This window comes from Mycotypha africana (assembly GCF_025528875.1).
Source record: "Mycotypha africana strain NRRL 2978 chromosome Unknown BDF20scaffold_1, whole genome shotgun sequence".
NCBI lineage: Eukaryota > Fungi > Mucoromycota > Mucoromycetes > Mucorales > Mycotyphaceae > Mycotypha > Mycotypha africana.
The window spans coordinates 514,036-529,503 of record NW_026515725.1 but is presented as its reverse complement, the minus strand read 5'-3'; the positions used below and the strand labels follow the sequence as shown (position 1 = coordinate 529,503).

At 38.0% G+C, this 15,468-nt stretch overlaps 8 protein-coding genes across 8 annotated transcripts; 6 read left to right on the top strand and 2 right to left on the bottom strand.

Annotated features, from left to right (window-relative positions):
• Nucleotides 1-1,210: 1,210 nt before the first annotated feature.
• BDF20DRAFT_841916 (uncharacterized protein) lies at nt 1,211-1,947 on the top strand. Its single transcript, XM_053079470.1, has one exon. The coding sequence runs from the start codon at nt 1,455-1,457 to the stop codon at nt 1,788-1,790; it is 336 nt and encodes a 111-aa protein (XP_052940222.1). The 5' UTR covers nt 1,211-1,454; the 3' UTR covers nt 1,791-1,947.
• A 193-nt stretch (nt 1,948-2,140) lies between these two features.
• BDF20DRAFT_831051 (uncharacterized protein) lies at nt 2,141-2,711 on the bottom strand (the record flags this gene model as incomplete). Its single annotated transcript, XM_053078415.1, has 2 exons — nt 2,141-2,467; nt 2,550-2,711. The coding sequence occupies 2 exons, from the start codon at nt 2,709-2,711 to the stop codon at nt 2,141-2,143; spliced, it is 489 nt and encodes a 162-aa protein (XP_052940221.1).
• Nucleotides 2,712-4,388: 1,677 nt separating this feature from the next.
• Nucleotides 4,389-6,694, top strand: BDF20DRAFT_903877 (uncharacterized protein; the record flags this gene model as incomplete). Its single annotated transcript, XM_053082951.1, has 4 exons — nt 4,389-4,560; nt 4,698-4,870; nt 4,978-5,904; nt 5,975-6,694. The coding sequence occupies 4 exons, from the start codon at nt 4,389-4,391 to the stop codon at nt 6,692-6,694; spliced, it is 1,992 nt and encodes a 663-aa protein (XP_052940220.1).
• A 192-nt stretch (nt 6,695-6,886) lies between these two features.
• On the bottom strand, nt 6,887-7,762 carry BDF20DRAFT_831049 (uncharacterized protein; the record flags this gene model as incomplete). Its single annotated transcript, XM_053078414.1, has 3 exons — nt 6,887-7,307; nt 7,373-7,598; nt 7,666-7,762. The coding sequence occupies 3 exons, from the start codon at nt 7,760-7,762 to the stop codon at nt 6,887-6,889; spliced, it is 744 nt and encodes a 247-aa protein (XP_052940219.1).
• Nucleotides 7,763-10,224: 2,462 nt separating this feature from the next.
• BDF20DRAFT_841867 (uncharacterized protein) lies at nt 10,225-10,496 on the top strand. Its single transcript, XM_053079469.1, has one exon. It carries the CDS (start codon nt 10,252-10,254, stop codon nt 10,447-10,449), a length of 198 nt encoding a protein of 65 aa, XP_052940218.1. The 5' UTR covers nt 10,225-10,251; the 3' UTR covers nt 10,450-10,496.
• Nucleotides 10,497-10,945: 449 nt separating this feature from the next.
• Nucleotides 10,946-11,902, top strand: BDF20DRAFT_812481 (uncharacterized protein; the record flags this gene model as incomplete). Its single annotated transcript, XM_053076792.1, has 2 exons — nt 10,946-11,383; nt 11,444-11,902. Coding segments are annotated over 2 exons (897 nt in total), but the record flags the coding sequence as incomplete, so codon positions are not given.
• Nucleotides 11,903-11,982: 80 nt separating this feature from the next.
• BDF20DRAFT_802001 (uncharacterized protein) lies at nt 11,983-12,570 on the top strand (the record flags this gene model as incomplete). The annotated part of the gene is made up of 1 exon (XM_053076407.1): nt 11,983-12,570. A coding segment is annotated over one exon (588 nt), but the record flags the coding sequence as incomplete, so codon positions are not given.
• Nucleotides 12,571-13,749: 1,179 nt separating this feature from the next.
• Nucleotides 13,750-15,279, top strand: BDF20DRAFT_903875 (general substrate transporter; the record flags this gene model as incomplete). The annotated part of the gene is made up of 2 exons (XM_053082950.1): nt 13,750-13,996; nt 14,090-15,279. The coding sequence occupies 2 exons, from the start codon at nt 13,750-13,752 to the stop codon at nt 15,277-15,279; spliced, it is 1,437 nt and encodes a 478-aa protein (XP_052940215.1).
• Nucleotides 15,280-15,468: the final 189 nt, after the last annotated feature.

Genomic DNA, 15,468 nt, shown 5'->3' with positions numbered 1-15,468 from the left:
AAACTGCTTTTACAGTCTTATTAATAATTCATGAATAATGGTACAAATGTTATCAATCCGCAATATCCGGAAAGAATCCACAAGCAATGATTAAGTTAGCCATCACTCTCCATCAACATCGTGGCGGTCGTTCTAAACTATAAACTATATCGTTAACAGATACAGCCGCTATATTTGTCGATTCTAACTGTAGTTCTGTATTCAATAGTAAGATAACTGAATTAAAAAGTTGCTGGAAGCCTGCCAGGAAAACTGGTAACCCATCTACCTACCGCTGGTGCAAACCAACCTATATATTCCGGTAAAACACTCGACACTCATATATATAGATCTTTATCTGCTCTTCGAAATCAGTAACAGTAATTACGACTTTCATTTTGGACGCCTGCGGTTGTGTAATATCAAATTCACCATAGATTAAGCATTGTGCAATTAAATTCATTGTCCACAATTTTACAATTTCCCTTATTGCCAATAAGATAATGAATTAGTATTCATCCATATTAGATTAAACAATAAATCTAACTCTATTATGGCAAAGCAATATTTATCAGCTATTCCTCACCTAATATTCGATATGATTGCACTGAAACGGGAACCGCCTTTTGTTGCAGTGGCAAATGTCACGGGTATTAACCATTTCGGATGGCAAATGCATAATTGGATAAGTATGAAGAATGAGACCGAATGGACAGTTATGTAGCAATGATATTATAACCGAAATTGTTATAGTCTTCATTCTAACTGATATATTATTATTGAGAATTGTTATGGTACTTTTTTGGTAATGTCTACAATGATACCAATACAATTAAACAAAGGTGAATAAAAGAAGTGTACAAGCACTTCATTGCCTTTTGTTTCTCCTTTCTTCATAAAAGTTCGAACTTGTAATTTGCTGTGTGCTTATTCGCAATTTTATGATACAGTATAAAACAGCTATTCCTTGTGATGCATCGCTACCACCCACTATATCCTATCCCGTATTGATTTGCCAAGTTTGCCAAAAAGAATTCCCCAAATTTGATCAGCGTGGATTTAGGAACCCTGGGTTTACCGCTCATCAAAATAGATGCAAGCAGCGTGATGTCATTGCAAAAACCCAACCTAATAACACGTCTCATCACCTGCAGCAATCAAACAGACAAAGATTCATTTTACCAGCGCCGATCTTCTCTCCACAGCATATGCCTTTCACTACAGAGGACACGAATGTTGTACCACCAAAAGAAGAGCTCCGGAAGCCTTATCATCATCAATTACCTTTATTGGAACAGCAGTCTACCATTAGTTCTGCCAATATTTTTGCGTTAAACACTAATATTGACACGACTCCTTCTTTTAATGAATTGGCTACGACTTCTTCCCGACCGAATGCTAACGATACCTTGAATCAAACGATTTTTCCCCAACCAGAAAAATCCGAATTGGCTCGACATACAAGTACTCTTAATATGATGCTCCTGGGAAAAAATCACAATGGCAATGTAGAAAGACTCTTAGCGTCGTCAATCACGTCGTATAACAATGATAGCTGTATCAGTAAAACTATTGCAGACAATGACCACTCTATGTCAACACTCTGCTTTACCCCTATGTTTCGTGAAAATGAGTTTCTTTCCACTACTTTTCTTGAATGTTTGCAACAACAAAACCGATCTCCAACTGAAGAACCATTCTTACTTGGAAGTTTTCCTGTCATAGAATGCGAATATTGTACCCCGGAATATGGATTTCATCAAGCAAATTGCTTAATCTATGCCAGTTTTATGAATTTGCAACAACCTTGAAAAGTGTGATTATTTAGATGTTGCTCTTTTGATGTTCTTTTCATATGCACTATATAATATGTTTTATGCTCTATGACCAGATCAAATCGTTTCAGCAAAACCATTTATACCCTTCACAAATATGCAATTTTTATTCTAATAGCTATTCTTTATACTGTTTTTCGCTTAACTTTCGCACGAAATGGTTAAAAAATTGAACTATTTTTATTATTTAGATTAGATAAATTCAACAACTATTCTCAAATGATAAGCATAGTTTTTGGGATTATACCTTTTCTGTCAAAATGCTCAATGCCAAATGTGCGACTTACGCATACTCGGACAAGGTAAATATACTGTGATTAGTTTATTTATCTTGTCTGAGTATGGTAGGGATCCCAAGCATCCATTAATAAAACCGTAAAAAGTATATAGTAGTATTCATACAAGATGAGCTCACCTAAACATGTAAATATCTTTAAGCTGTCTGTTCCGAAAAGCTGACAGCACCGCCTTCGGTAGCGGTCCCTCTTGTAAGGGCCAGGTCTTTCCTGGCCAGTCCAGATAGCCTTGACAATGGTGGTAATGTTTTTTGAGGCATTAACATCGCGTTGCCATAGTACTTGGTAAGCTTTACGCACTTTAGTACTGAAGAGTCTTGAGCCATCTTGGATTTTCACGTCTTCCATATCGTCACTCTTGCAGTTGTAACAAATGTAATACGGAAGACTATCAAGTTACTTATCAAATATGTAGTAATAGTCAGTCCAACATACTCACTTTTGATGTGCGAAACTCGGCAATATCAGCAACAGCAGTTAGAAACGTCCGTTGTCTCCTCAATAGCTCTTTATATAATCTACCGGTGACTCCAGTGATATGTCCCCTCATTTTTACAGTATCATTACCATACATACCATTATCAAATATAACAAGTGGCATCAATTTCTGTTTTCAAAACGCTGCCACTTACTTCTTCGTTTGATTTCGTTAAGCTTTCGTGTTTACTTTCTCTTGTGATATTCTTTTATTATAAATCCTATAGTTAGAATTTAAGGAATACCATAAATGGAACAGAAGTTACTGCTGTCATGGAGAAGACACCTGTACGACCCCTTATCTAAGTAGTTCTGCTGTCCACAGTGGATGCATGTCGCTGTAAATAATGACTTTAATAGAATTGAACGTGCTTGATGCAGTCTGATAGTGTTAGTTTATTCTCCTTTCAACTCGAGCCGTTTCATTTTTAGCTTTTCTTAGAAGTAGCTTTTGGCTTATTTGGACGGCATTGGGTAATACAATCATGCAGAAAGAAAAGAATGGTGGGTGAAAAAAGTCATTGTACAAACAGACAACATTTGATAAATAAGACATAGGAGATGAGATGACAAGTCATAAATTCAGAAGAATTTGAATGAAATGGTGGACGATTAGATAGGAACTAGTTTGACTATGGACCTAGCACAATGATGGAATAGGTGTAGCATTAGGTTTTAATCGAGTAGACTCAGACGTGAGAGCTTCAGTTATCTTTTTCTATCTCTAACTTTCCAATTTCTTCTGTATATTTCCGATATTTGTCAGGGTGAGCTTACTAAATTTTTTACGGAAATCAGCATTGGCTCCATGGGATTTTCTTTATAGCAAATCTCCAAATTTTCCAGTGCATCAATAGTAGGCACAAGTTTACTTGACATTTTCAACGTTAAAAACTTCACAATATAGCATGCATATAGCTTGTTCCCTTGTTATGTTTGTCATATTTAGTAATTAAGTTGTGCGTACTCGAGTATTGTAGTTGGTTATAAAAACACGTCAGCTTTCCTTTCTCTCTCTCTCTTTTTTTTTATGTTAGCTGATAATATGTAAGTTGCCGATGTGAATTGCTTGATTTTCTTTTGACCTGTAGGCTGCAAGTACATGATAAACAATAGTGTCATTTGGGCGTTTTTGTGCGTTCTGCGAATTGTAAATAAATATATCATTTTCCCTTCTTTTGGTGGGGTTCTTATTTTGTGGTTGTACATTTTTGCCGTGTTTGAGGAAGGCATGTCGCCCTGCTATTTTGAAGTGATAATGTATTCGCAGAAGGAACATTACTTTTCTAAACGTATGATTGCAGTATCCATAACTAGTTGGTTTTTTTTTTATTCGTGCCCAGTTGTAAATTTTATAGTGTTTTGCGTGAGAGGTTGTGTCTTTTTCACAATATCCATGTATTAAGAAGACAAAACTAATCCCTTAATAGATATAACCGTATGTTTTTTTAATGAGAATAAAAAAGTATACATGACACTACCGCTTCGGCTAAACTAATTGTTAGAAAAACTATCTCAACCTGAGCGTGGGGTTTCCTATCTTGCTGTTCGTTGCTTCTTTGCAAAGAAAAATCGCTGCCCCATCGAATCTGTGGCTGTTTAAAATGGTTTTAAATTAAGCATATCTTTTTCTTGAACCTCGGAGTTGAAGCGTGTTAAGCCAGCCATTCAACAACTCTAAGTTTCAAAGGCTTTTTATTTTTTTTTATTTTTATTTTTGGGCATTTTGTCAAACAATTTTTGCCCCTTTTTTTGTAACTCTTCATCTTTTTACAGCTTATTAGCAGTGATAGGGAAAAACATGGCAAATAAGTTTGAACCACCTTATGCAGTAGAAGCTGCTGGATATCAAAAGAAAGAAGGCGAAACTCCAGTTTATCGCCACTTTTTGTCCCCTGATGAGCTGGTAGGTCATCCACCCAATATTACCACTATGTGGGAAATGTATTTACATGGTTATGAAATAAGTAAAGGTAAGCAAGTTACTATAATTTATTGACAAAGAGAAAGGCTTCATTTAGAATCAAATATGATTGCTGATCTAGTCGATCAGATATCCTGTCAAAAAGTGTGTAACCTTAATTTTTATTTTTCCATCTTGCATTAATAGATAGGCCATTTGTTGGCATTCGTCATAAAGAAGAGGACGTATTCAAAGAATACCGCTGGGAAACTTATGAACAAGTTAGACCCCATATCGAAAATTTCGGTAAAGGCCTCTTAAAACTCGGTTTGGCTAGACAACAAACACTTGGTGTCTATAGTATCAATCGTAGAGAATGGGTAAAGCTAAAACGAAAACTCCAAACGAAAAAAAGAAAAAAAAAGCTGTTCAAATTCTGAGCTCCAATAAGTCTTTTTAATTCTGTTATTTGTTGGTTGCCCTTTAGACTGTCGCTGAAATTGCTTGTTATAAAGAGGCATTGATTGTCGTCGCCTTATACGATACGTTAGGGCCTGAAGCTATGGACTACATTATCAATCAAACTGAAATGGAACACATCGTTTGTAGCAAGGATAAAGTTGAAAGTATTCTCAACATTAAAGAAAGGCTTCCTTTCATTAAATCAATTATTTCAATGGATGAGGATATAAACGATGCGGACAAAGAAAAGGCACAAAGTCTCGGTGTTGGTCTTTATACATTCGCCCAGATCGAAGAACTTGGCGCTGCAGTCAATGAAGCAAGTAAACTACCCTCACCCGAAGATATCGCTACAATCTGTTACACTAGCGGCACTACGGGTGTTCCTAAAGGTGCTGTCCTTACACAAGCCAACTGTGTTGCTTCAATATACAGTGCTGCTTATGCTGGTGATCTTGGCTCATTTGCTCATGTGGATGAAAACGATGTTTACATTTCCTACCTGCCTCTAGCCCACGTCTTTGAACGTGTGGTCGAAGGTCTAATGCTTTTTAGAGGTGCTGCTATTGGTTACTATACTGGTAACCCTGCTACTTTAATGGATGATATCGCTGAATTGAAGCCTACCGTGTTTGCATCTGTTCCCCGTCTTTTTAATCGTATCTATGATAAGGTTTTAGCTGGCGTCAATGCAAAGGGTGGAGTCGCCAGCTACCTGTTCCATATGGCTTATAATGCTAAAAAGGCTAATCTTGACAATTCTGTGCATCATTGGTTGTATGATCGACTCGTTTTTAAAGCTATACGCGAGAAGCTCGGCGGTAGAATTCGTTTCATTATCAGTGGATCAGCTCCTATTGCTCCTGAGGTGCTGGAATTCTTGAAGATTTGTTTATCTGCCACAGTGCATGAAGGTTATGGTCAAACCGAAAACTATTGTAGTGGCGCTTTGGTAAGTATTCTGTCTAATATACATTCGTCATTATCCAACGGCACTTAACATTCGTTCTTTTCTTTTATAGACCATTCTTAATGATAATACGACAGGTGTGGTTGGTGCCCCTTTCCTTTGCTCCGAATTTAAGCTTGTGGACGTTCCTGATATGAACTACTACTCAACTGATATACCCAATCCTCGTGGTGAACTTTGCATTCGCGGTAATGCAGTTATGAAAGGATTCTACAAGAGTCCTGAAAAGACACAAGAAGCTATTGATGTTGATGGCTGGCTGCACACTGGTGATATCGCTATGATTGATGATGCTAAGCGTATAGCTATCATCGACCGTCTCAAGAACATCTTCAAATTATCGCAAGGCGAATACATTGCACCAGAGAAGATTGAAAGTATTTATCAAAAGAACGAATTGATTGCTCAGGCTTTTGTATACGGTGAATCCAAGCAAAGTCAATTAGTAGGTATTTTCTTACCTGATCACGACCCATTGATGCATTGGGCTGCCAAAAAGCCTGAATTTGCATCTATGTCTTTTGAACAACTTTGCGAATCGCCAGCTGTCAATCTCGAAGTAATGAAAGAACTTACCAAATTCGGTAAAGAGTATGGATTGAAGGGTTTTGAACAAGTCAAGGCACTTCATTTAATTACAGAAGAGTTCAGTGTGGCCAATGAACTCTTGACACCCACTTTCAAGTTGAGAAGAGAAAATGCTCGTAGCGCTTTCAAAGAACAAATCGATCAGATGTATCATACCTTAACTCATGGCAGAGCTTTCAATTAGAATTTTTGACAATACCATCATCCCTCGTTTGAATAGACTATAAGAAACAACCTTAATGACTGTGAAATTATCATATTTCATCAATAAATAAATTATTTATTCCCAATTCCTATTTACATTCTTGATGCACGTTATGTAGGTTTGCATCAGATGGTGATGATATGTACAAAATGATGTTGTTTACTGGTAAGGTCAACCCAGCGTTTCTGTAAATGCACTTAAAGTATTTTGCAGTTGTTGAATTTGCTTCAAAATACGTTCTTTTTGATGTTTGTCCAGTTGATTAACGATGTCTTCTGGTAAATCAACAGCCAGTTTATCAGTATCTTCATCAACATACTCAGGATCTAATTGAACACTGATATCAGACAATACTCCTCTATTGACACGGAGAGTGAACCGTTCCACAGGGCGTTGGTGTTGGCTGTTTTGCAAGGGTGTCTCTTTGTCGGCTTCACGGCATTCTTTTATCTCGTTAGCTTTTCGATGGTTTTCCTTTTCGTGCGCATCTGGGTGAGCATGATTCTTCTCTGTACCGTCAACGCTTGTACTCGACTTTCTTTGTTTCATCAAACTATCAACTTCCGGCTCATTATCATCCACATGCGCTATACTGAAAGGGAGATAAAAAGTAAGGCGAAGCCCCTCTGTCACCTTTGGTTCTCATCTGCACCTCACCTTTTTTTGGAATTTTGCACCGAACGCTGTTTAGCTTGCTCATTCAAAAAATTCTCGGTATTGGCTTCATATGTCCCGCAAAACTCTCCAATGGTTAGCTGTCGTACCGACTTTAGCATTCGATTGATCTGTGTGTTTCCTTGAGCCCGCAAAGCTGCACATACGAAATCGATTCGTTGGCTGAGATCGTTGATACGTCTTTCAGCTGTTGCAAATATCAAATGAACTAAATGTTAAATGAAATCGAAAAAGAAAAAGGAATGCAGTGCGAAAAAGAACTCGTTAAGCATTACTCTCTTCTTCTAGAACTGCCAAAGCTTCGTTGATTTCCTCTTCAGTGTTTAAATGCATTCCAACCAGCACTGAGTCTTGAGCATGTTCTACAGTCATAGAAAAAGGGAAAAAAAAAGCTGCCCCTTAAAATTTGAAAGCATTGGAAATGTTCTGATATTCAAACCTCCATCTAATATTTGGGTGAATAACAACAAGATGGTAAAGCCAGTTCTCCCTCCGACAAATCATTATACAAACATTATATTGCATCCTGCGGGCTCTTTACTGTGTATTCACGGTCTTATTTTCTGACTAAAAGAAGCACAAACCGCTGATTTTTGACAAATCAGGAAGATTCACATATGAAATCCTTAAACAGCTTCAGGTTGCCACCAAACGAAAGAGTCAATAATGTAACCCTTGTGTCAAGCAATACTATGATACTCTCATTCAAAGCGCTACTGAGAAAATCATAGAAAGGATATTTTCAGTAGCTTCAGCCGTGGTTAAAGGAGCAGCCAACGCACCATGGATGCATACAAGACGTATCTAGTTGATAAAACTAGCTTTGACAATAATACATAGCCTGCCAAAAGAATGTGGAAAAATGCCAAAAACTATCAAGAGTTCTATGCTATTTTTTCCAAGGCTATAAATCAATATTTGTGCATTAAGCACTCTTAGAAGTTCAATTGAATAAGTACGGAGCCCTTGTCAGTTTCCGAAGTGCTAGTTCCTCTTAACTGGTGAGATTGTCAAGATTGCGAGCCGTATGCAAACGAGGATCGGAGACACAGTCAAAGGGCTTGTTCTTGTTGCTATTTATAAAGGGCTGAATGGGATTAAGCAACATATGAATTGTACATGCGTTACCTTCCGAAGGAGAATCATTGTTTATTACTTTCAACTAAGATCTCCCCAATAAGCGTGCATTGGTAAACTATGCATCGACTGCCTAAGCCAGTAGACATTTATTAGGCACTTTTCCCAAATGCTTGAGGAAAAAGACGAGATACAATCTAACACCTTTGTTCTTTGTTCAAATTCTGGAACAGGTGATATAGGACTGATAAGATCCTCATACTGCAGAGAATTTCGAGAGCTGTAAGTGATTGGATAGAAGTTACAAACGTAACATGTATAAGTTTCTATCCATTACTGTTATTGGCGTTAACAACGCTTACGAACGATATTGCCGCAACCAATACTCGGCCGTTGACCATGCTTTTTGAACTTATCAAACCATATTAGCAAGGATTAATAACGAAACAAGTCAACTTGAGCTGAAAACTCAATGATATGGTAAAAAGGGTAAGCAAGGTATAAGCGCAAACGCCTTATAATATAGTTGTTGTTTTCTCTTTGTAGATGTTGAAGCCGCTAAGGTATTTGCTGGAATAATAAAGACTGACAGATCATATTGTAAAAACTAACTGTGGCTAAAAGCTTCCCTCTCATAATGAAATGAAGACTCCTGGTTGATCTTGACATAGCATTGTAGTTGAGCAAAATACAGAGTCTTTAAAACAGTATGTTCAGAAAACTCATTTTGACGCTTTTCAACAATGCAAGAATCAATTTTGAGAAGTTTAAACTGGAAATCACTTTAGACACGATACTATGGGTAAGCCGATGTTTTATATGTTTAATTGTGTCTGCTTTACGTGTAAGCCAACATTAGTGTTCAAAAGCCGTTACATGTCGTCGAGATGAATATGTCTGAGAGCGCTAATGTGGTACCAATTTTTTTTTTTTTGTGGAAAAAAGCCACTCATGAAAGCAGCGAAACAACCTTACCGTGCCAGCAAATAGGCATGTATGTTTTCTAATAAATCTGGGCAGGATGGAGCATTAGGCCACAATAAAAAAAAATAGTAAATCTGGACAACTTATAACTTTAACAAGGCATTATCAATAAAACTAATTTCCATTTAACCGGATAAAGGAAAGATGCAAAGAAAAAGGGACTCTTTGCCTTTCATTTGGAGTATTTAATCAAAATAATATAAAATCAACAATAAATAAAATGAAACGTCAGCTTACCATTGTTCGTTGTGAATTATAGATGCAGAAAATTGGTTTTTTAGGTGTTACCAATCGTCAGAGTAAAATCGTCGTTGTACATATGATGAAGCCTTTCAGTTGAACAATGAGTTACAAAGCCAGTGAAACATTCAAAATTTTTCATACGTTCACTGAAAGAGATCTTGGACATTTATATACAGTTCCCCCACGAAGTTCAGAGATTACCAATGGCGCATCCGATTATATCTCCGTCAAAGCGATCCAGTGAAAATACAGTGTTTTAACTACTATTTCAGACTTTTCACAAATTTTTTTGGACACTATTAAATCTTAATTTAGACAACTTTCAATTATTTTACGATGAAGCGGTATATTATTCTTGGACGATTTCGCTGATAATCAATTATCCAGTATCATCCAAGCAGCATTAAGGATGGCGTACAAGCTAGTCCTAAAAATGAGTGCTCATAGTAAAGAGGTCGCTAAGAAAACTCTTATTGGCGTGACTTTGCAATAGGACGAGCTACAAAAAGCTTGACAACTTTTTCGTCATTTGACGATGTGTTATAAGACCCAACCAGATGTTCGTCAGTGCCTTTTTCGGAACTTTGCCCAATGATAAAGACGTGTCTTTCTTTTCTCGCGTTTTGTTGTCAAAGTTAGATTATAATGAAGGGGTTCTTTTAAACGAGAATAAGATCCCTTCTTTTCCGTATTTCGCTTTTTTTGTAACTTACAGCTCTATTCATGTACAAAAGTTTCTTTATACAGAAGATTAGATCTATTAAAGAAAAGCATAAGAAACAGGTTAAAAGGAACCCATTTGGTAAAATGCTTGATAATTGTAGGAGAACCGTCAGATCAAGATATAAGGATTCTGATATTTGTTGCAACTTTTTAGAACATACCAAGTGTCGAGACTGCTATGAACCAGGTCATTTTGACAAGCGTTATTACAAATGCAAGTATTACAAAGCCGTAAAAGCTGATGATGGTAAGCAATAAACCTAAATCTATCTTACACACAGCACTTAATTGCTTGTGAGTAACCTCCTTAAAGTTGGTAGCAGTGGCAAAAAGAGAAAACAGAGTGACCAAGTGAAAGAGAAGAAGAAAGCAGTTAAACGGAAAAAGACCACCGCACAAGCTGTAAAGTGCCTCAGCTGTGGACAAGATGGCCATACCACTGCTCGTTCGCCGCAATGCCTCAAACACACGCCTTCGAAAGAAGAACTCATTTCATCTGTTCTTGGTGATGATGCTACTGTATTCACAAGAAAGCTTCCCATCGACAGTGCGGTGTTACCAACCTTCCGCGAGAAATTCAGAGAAAGAGTCATTTCGTGCTGCAATGACATTAGGGCTATTGTGTTTCGTTCGCAACTATTTGTTAACGCTTATCTCATCCATAATAAGAAAGACACACCAAAAGAAATTTTCACCCAACAGTTCTGGTATTCGGTTGGACAACTTGTAACAGGTAAAACAGTAACCAACAAGAAAGCAATAAATGATTCCATGAAAAACTTCTATAAGCAGTTCAAAGAGAAGCATCCAGCTGTCGAAGTAAGTTATAGCTTCACCAAAGGCTATAGCCAATGCTTGACAGAAGCTTGTAAAGAGCTCAGTACCACATATACAAACAGCATTGTTGAGCTTTTTGAGCAGCGAATGCTTAAATATCTATACTATACCTTGCAGAATTTGTTCCCGGTAAGGATTAACTTTACATTAAACCAAACAGCAGCAAAGTCAATATTCTTTTCTCTTTAGAGCATGGTAAAGCGCGATATTGACGAAATCGCAACAAAATACTGCTATCAAGCGATTTGCAAAGGCGAACCCAAATGGCCTGGTAAAGTCAAGTTAAGCAGTGATGACAAATTAAGAATAGATAATTTGTGCAAGAACTTTGCAGACCTTGTGGAGGAAAAGGTTACGCTTTTATCATTGGCGGCCGATCCGGTCAAATTTGTCAAGCCCTTGTGGTTTATCCAGGACTACTACGAAGAAGAGCATTCTAATCATTTTGCCTACGATGTTCGTAGGTTACCATTACCTCATCGCTTCTTCCCTTTTCCAACACCCTCAGTATCATGGCGCTTCATTACCATCAGCATAAACGCCCTTACTCCTTTTTTATTTCCTGGAAGACTTGTAAAGGGCTATTGGAATCAACTTGAACAATTTTGTAAAGTGTTCAACTTCAAAAAGTTAGGCTTCAGAAGGTAAAGTAAATAGCACTCTGCTAAAAGACTCTGTTCTCAAGATTATTCTTTCACTTATATCATAGTATTGCTGAGTTAAAGACAAACACAAGTATGCTCTTCAGGAATCTCATTCGATCTGATGGCTTCACTGTAGACTTCCTATTTAGTCGTAAGAAGAAACCAAGAGAAGACGCCATCATTGATCATCATGACTTGACGTTGGAAGACTTCTCCTATGAAGAAATCACGACAAACTACAGACCCACATTTGTTGATCCTGGCCGAAAGACCGTATTTACAGCAGCAATCGGGTTAGAAACAAACAGACATGAGATACGGCGCTGCTCGACAAAAGAATATTATCACATGACGGGTAGTACTCGTGTCAATGCAGAATTAGAAAGGAAAAAGGCCGGTTGTATGATAAAAGCGATAGAAAGCAATATACCAAGTAGTAAAACAGGCTCGCCTGAACAGTATAAGAGATATATTATTTACATACTACAACATTTAGAGATCCTGTTCTCATTCTATGGGCCAGGTATGGGTGAAACAAGGTTCCGTCTGCATCAAGGCAGACAGCGTGCTGCAGACATGATGGTGAACATGCTTGTCGATGGAGGGATCAAATACGACAAAGAATTACGGAAGAAAAGAAAGGAAGAACAGATGAAATGGCCAAAGAAGAAGGGCAAAATTAAGCATAAAAAAAGAAGAAAGAAGACGAAACAGAAAGTGAAAGTAAAACAGGAAGAAGAGAATGAGAAGGAGATCCGGGAAGAAGAAGAGACAAAGAGCGATAACCACGTTCGGTAAGTCTGTAGCGATTAACTGTCCACTGAATTTGTGTATACTCAATCTACTGTCTTCCTTCAACAGACGATGGGCCCCTGAGAAATTCAGGCTGAGTGATCGCAAAAAAGTTCCTCTGGTTGTATTTGGTGACGGCATGTTCAATAATTCCGCCGTTCATCTAAAAGGCCTTAGAACTGGTGTCGTTGGTGTTTTGTGGCGTGCATTGAAGCGAAGAGAGGCTGCTGGTGATCTCCTTGCCGTGACAATTGATGAATACTTGACATCACGCATATGCAATTGTTGTCGCTCAGACACATTGAAAGCATTAGACACCGTGCGTGGCTGTAGTATCCTTGTTTGCAAAACCTGTAAGATACTATGGAACCGCGATGTCAATGCAGCAAAAAACATGATGGCCATCAGCATTTCGGTATGGAAAGACAAGGAACGTCCTACGGAGTTCAGCCGGAAGACAACTTCTTAGTCTTTTGATTTTTATTATCGCCAGAACGAAACTGGCTTGATATTTACAGGTAAACGTCTCCATTTTAGTGTAGTTCGATCTTCAAACTCTAACTCAATCGTCTCAAAATTTGGGTCATTCCATCCAGTTATTTTTAAGCTGCGTCTAAACCCGCAGTTAAAAAACTGTAACAATGTCCATACATGAATACTCAAATCTCAATCGATTTGCAAACTTTCAGACCTTACTAACATAACCTTTCGTCCCGTAGTACGATCAGGACACGAAAAAGCGGTGCCACTTTGATTGAAAACGTGCGTTGTGTATACTTCAGTTACAGACTCAGACTCACTGATTTATACAACACACAAAAAAAAAAAAAAAAAAAAAAAATAAAAAAGTAAGCCTTAAATGGAAAAAAAAAAAGAGTTGAGGGGAGATCCTTTTTTACTTTTTTCTTCATTCCTTCTTAGACTTGAGCATTTACATTTGGTACTTGCTAACCATCTGAACGGCAGAATATGAGCTCGAAAGTTGAAGCACCTCCGTCAGACGGATTGCAAGTAGATGAGAAAGAGAAACAACTATTCAGAGCGCCAACAACAACATCAATGGAAGCTGTAGACACAACACCCCCTCCCAAATTTCGTAAAGCAATTTATCTTTCAGCCATTGTAGCAGCAGTGGGTGGATTCGTATGTGGTTACGACACTGGCGCTATTAGCGGCATTCTTGCTATGCCTCAATTCGTGGACAATTTTTTCACAGAGGATAACCTTGCTTACCTTCAAGGATTATTGCTTGCTTTATACTTGATGACTGCAACGTTAGGTTCTTTTTCCTCTGGATACTTGTGTGGTAAGGTTCAATTTCATATTATTTTCTCGGATGACAGCTATCTCTAAAACAAAAATTATGTTACCGATGAAATTTTGACCTTTTACTTCATAGATCGTTTCAGCAGAAAATACTCTATCATTGCTGCTTCCGTTATTTTTGGGACTGGCTGTTTACTGCAGATCATTGGTGTCAAATATGGTGTTGTGCTAGCTGGTAGACTTATTGGTGGATTTGGCTCAGGTCTTATGGGTAATGCTATCCCATTGTACCATTCAGAAATCGCTCCTCCTGATATTCGTGGACGTCTTATCAGTTTCTTTACTCTCATGTCTTCCTTTGGTCAAGTGTGTGGATACTTTGTTACATTTGGTACCAGCTATGTGCATACAAATTGGTCATGGCGTGGACCATGGCTTCTTCATCTTATTGTCTGCTTTTTGTTTGCTGGTATCATCTTTACATTACCTTTCTCTCCTCGTTGGCTTATTGATAAAGAAAGATTCGAAGAAGCCAAGGCTGTTCTCAGTGAACTTCATCAGGTTCCCACCAACAATGTCGTGGTGCTTCACGAATATGACGAAATCGTTAGCGAAATTGAATTTGAACGCTCTCTTGGCAAGCGTACTTATATGGAATTGTTCCAAGGCACCAACCGCAAGCGTACTTTCCTTTCCTTCTTTATCAGTATATCTACCTCCTTCACAGGTAGTGTTGCCATTTGGTACTATGCTCCTCAGATTATTCAAGGTGCTGGTTTAAATGATGCTTCCGCGTCTATCGCTGCCACAGGCGGTACTGGCATATTCTCGTTCTTGTGCGCTTTCATTTGTCTTCAATTCTGCATTGATAAGATGGGTAGAAAGCCTGTGTTTTTGGTAGGTGCAGCGATTATGGGTATCAGTATGTTCATTGTCGGCGCTATGTTCCAGGTTTACACCATTGTCGATGTAGAAACGTCTTCTGTCACGATCTTGAACGCGAATGCCCGTAATACCATTATTGCCTTTTTGTATATCTTTGTGGGTGCTTTCCAATTTAGTTGGGGAACAGCGTCTTATGTATACCCTGCTGAAGTCTTCAATATGCGTACTCGTGCTAAAGGCCTTGCGATGACTTATGGCCTCAATTGGGCCTTTACCATTCTGATCACTTACTGCGCACCTCTCTTTATTGCGCATACTGTTTCCGGTGTCTACTTCTTTTTTGGAGCCTGCTGCTGTGTGTGCTTCTTTGGCTGTTGCTTTATTCCCGAAACCAAAGGCAGAACTCTGGAAGAAATGGAAGTTGTGTTTAGTAAATAATAGACACAGCTTGGCTACTCATTGCCATCCATTTTGATCTAACTGTACATATAATAACGACAATGAATAATAGATATTCACCTATTGATACATGTAAAAATTGTACTTATACTACTTATTTGTAAACCCATCTTTAATATATTTATCTCCCGTATCTTGAATCCAAGCTCTTGTTTTCTCGGTACATAC

Excerpts from the sequence above, each read along its gene's own strand:
- BDF20DRAFT_841916 (XM_053079470.1), top strand. The coding sequence starts at position 1,455 with ATGATGCTCCTGGGAAAAAATCACAATGGCAATGTAGAAAGACTCTTA.
- BDF20DRAFT_841867 (XM_053079469.1), top strand. The coding sequence starts at position 10,252 with ATGTTCGTCAGTGCCTTTTTCGGAACTTTGCCCAATGATAAAGACGTG.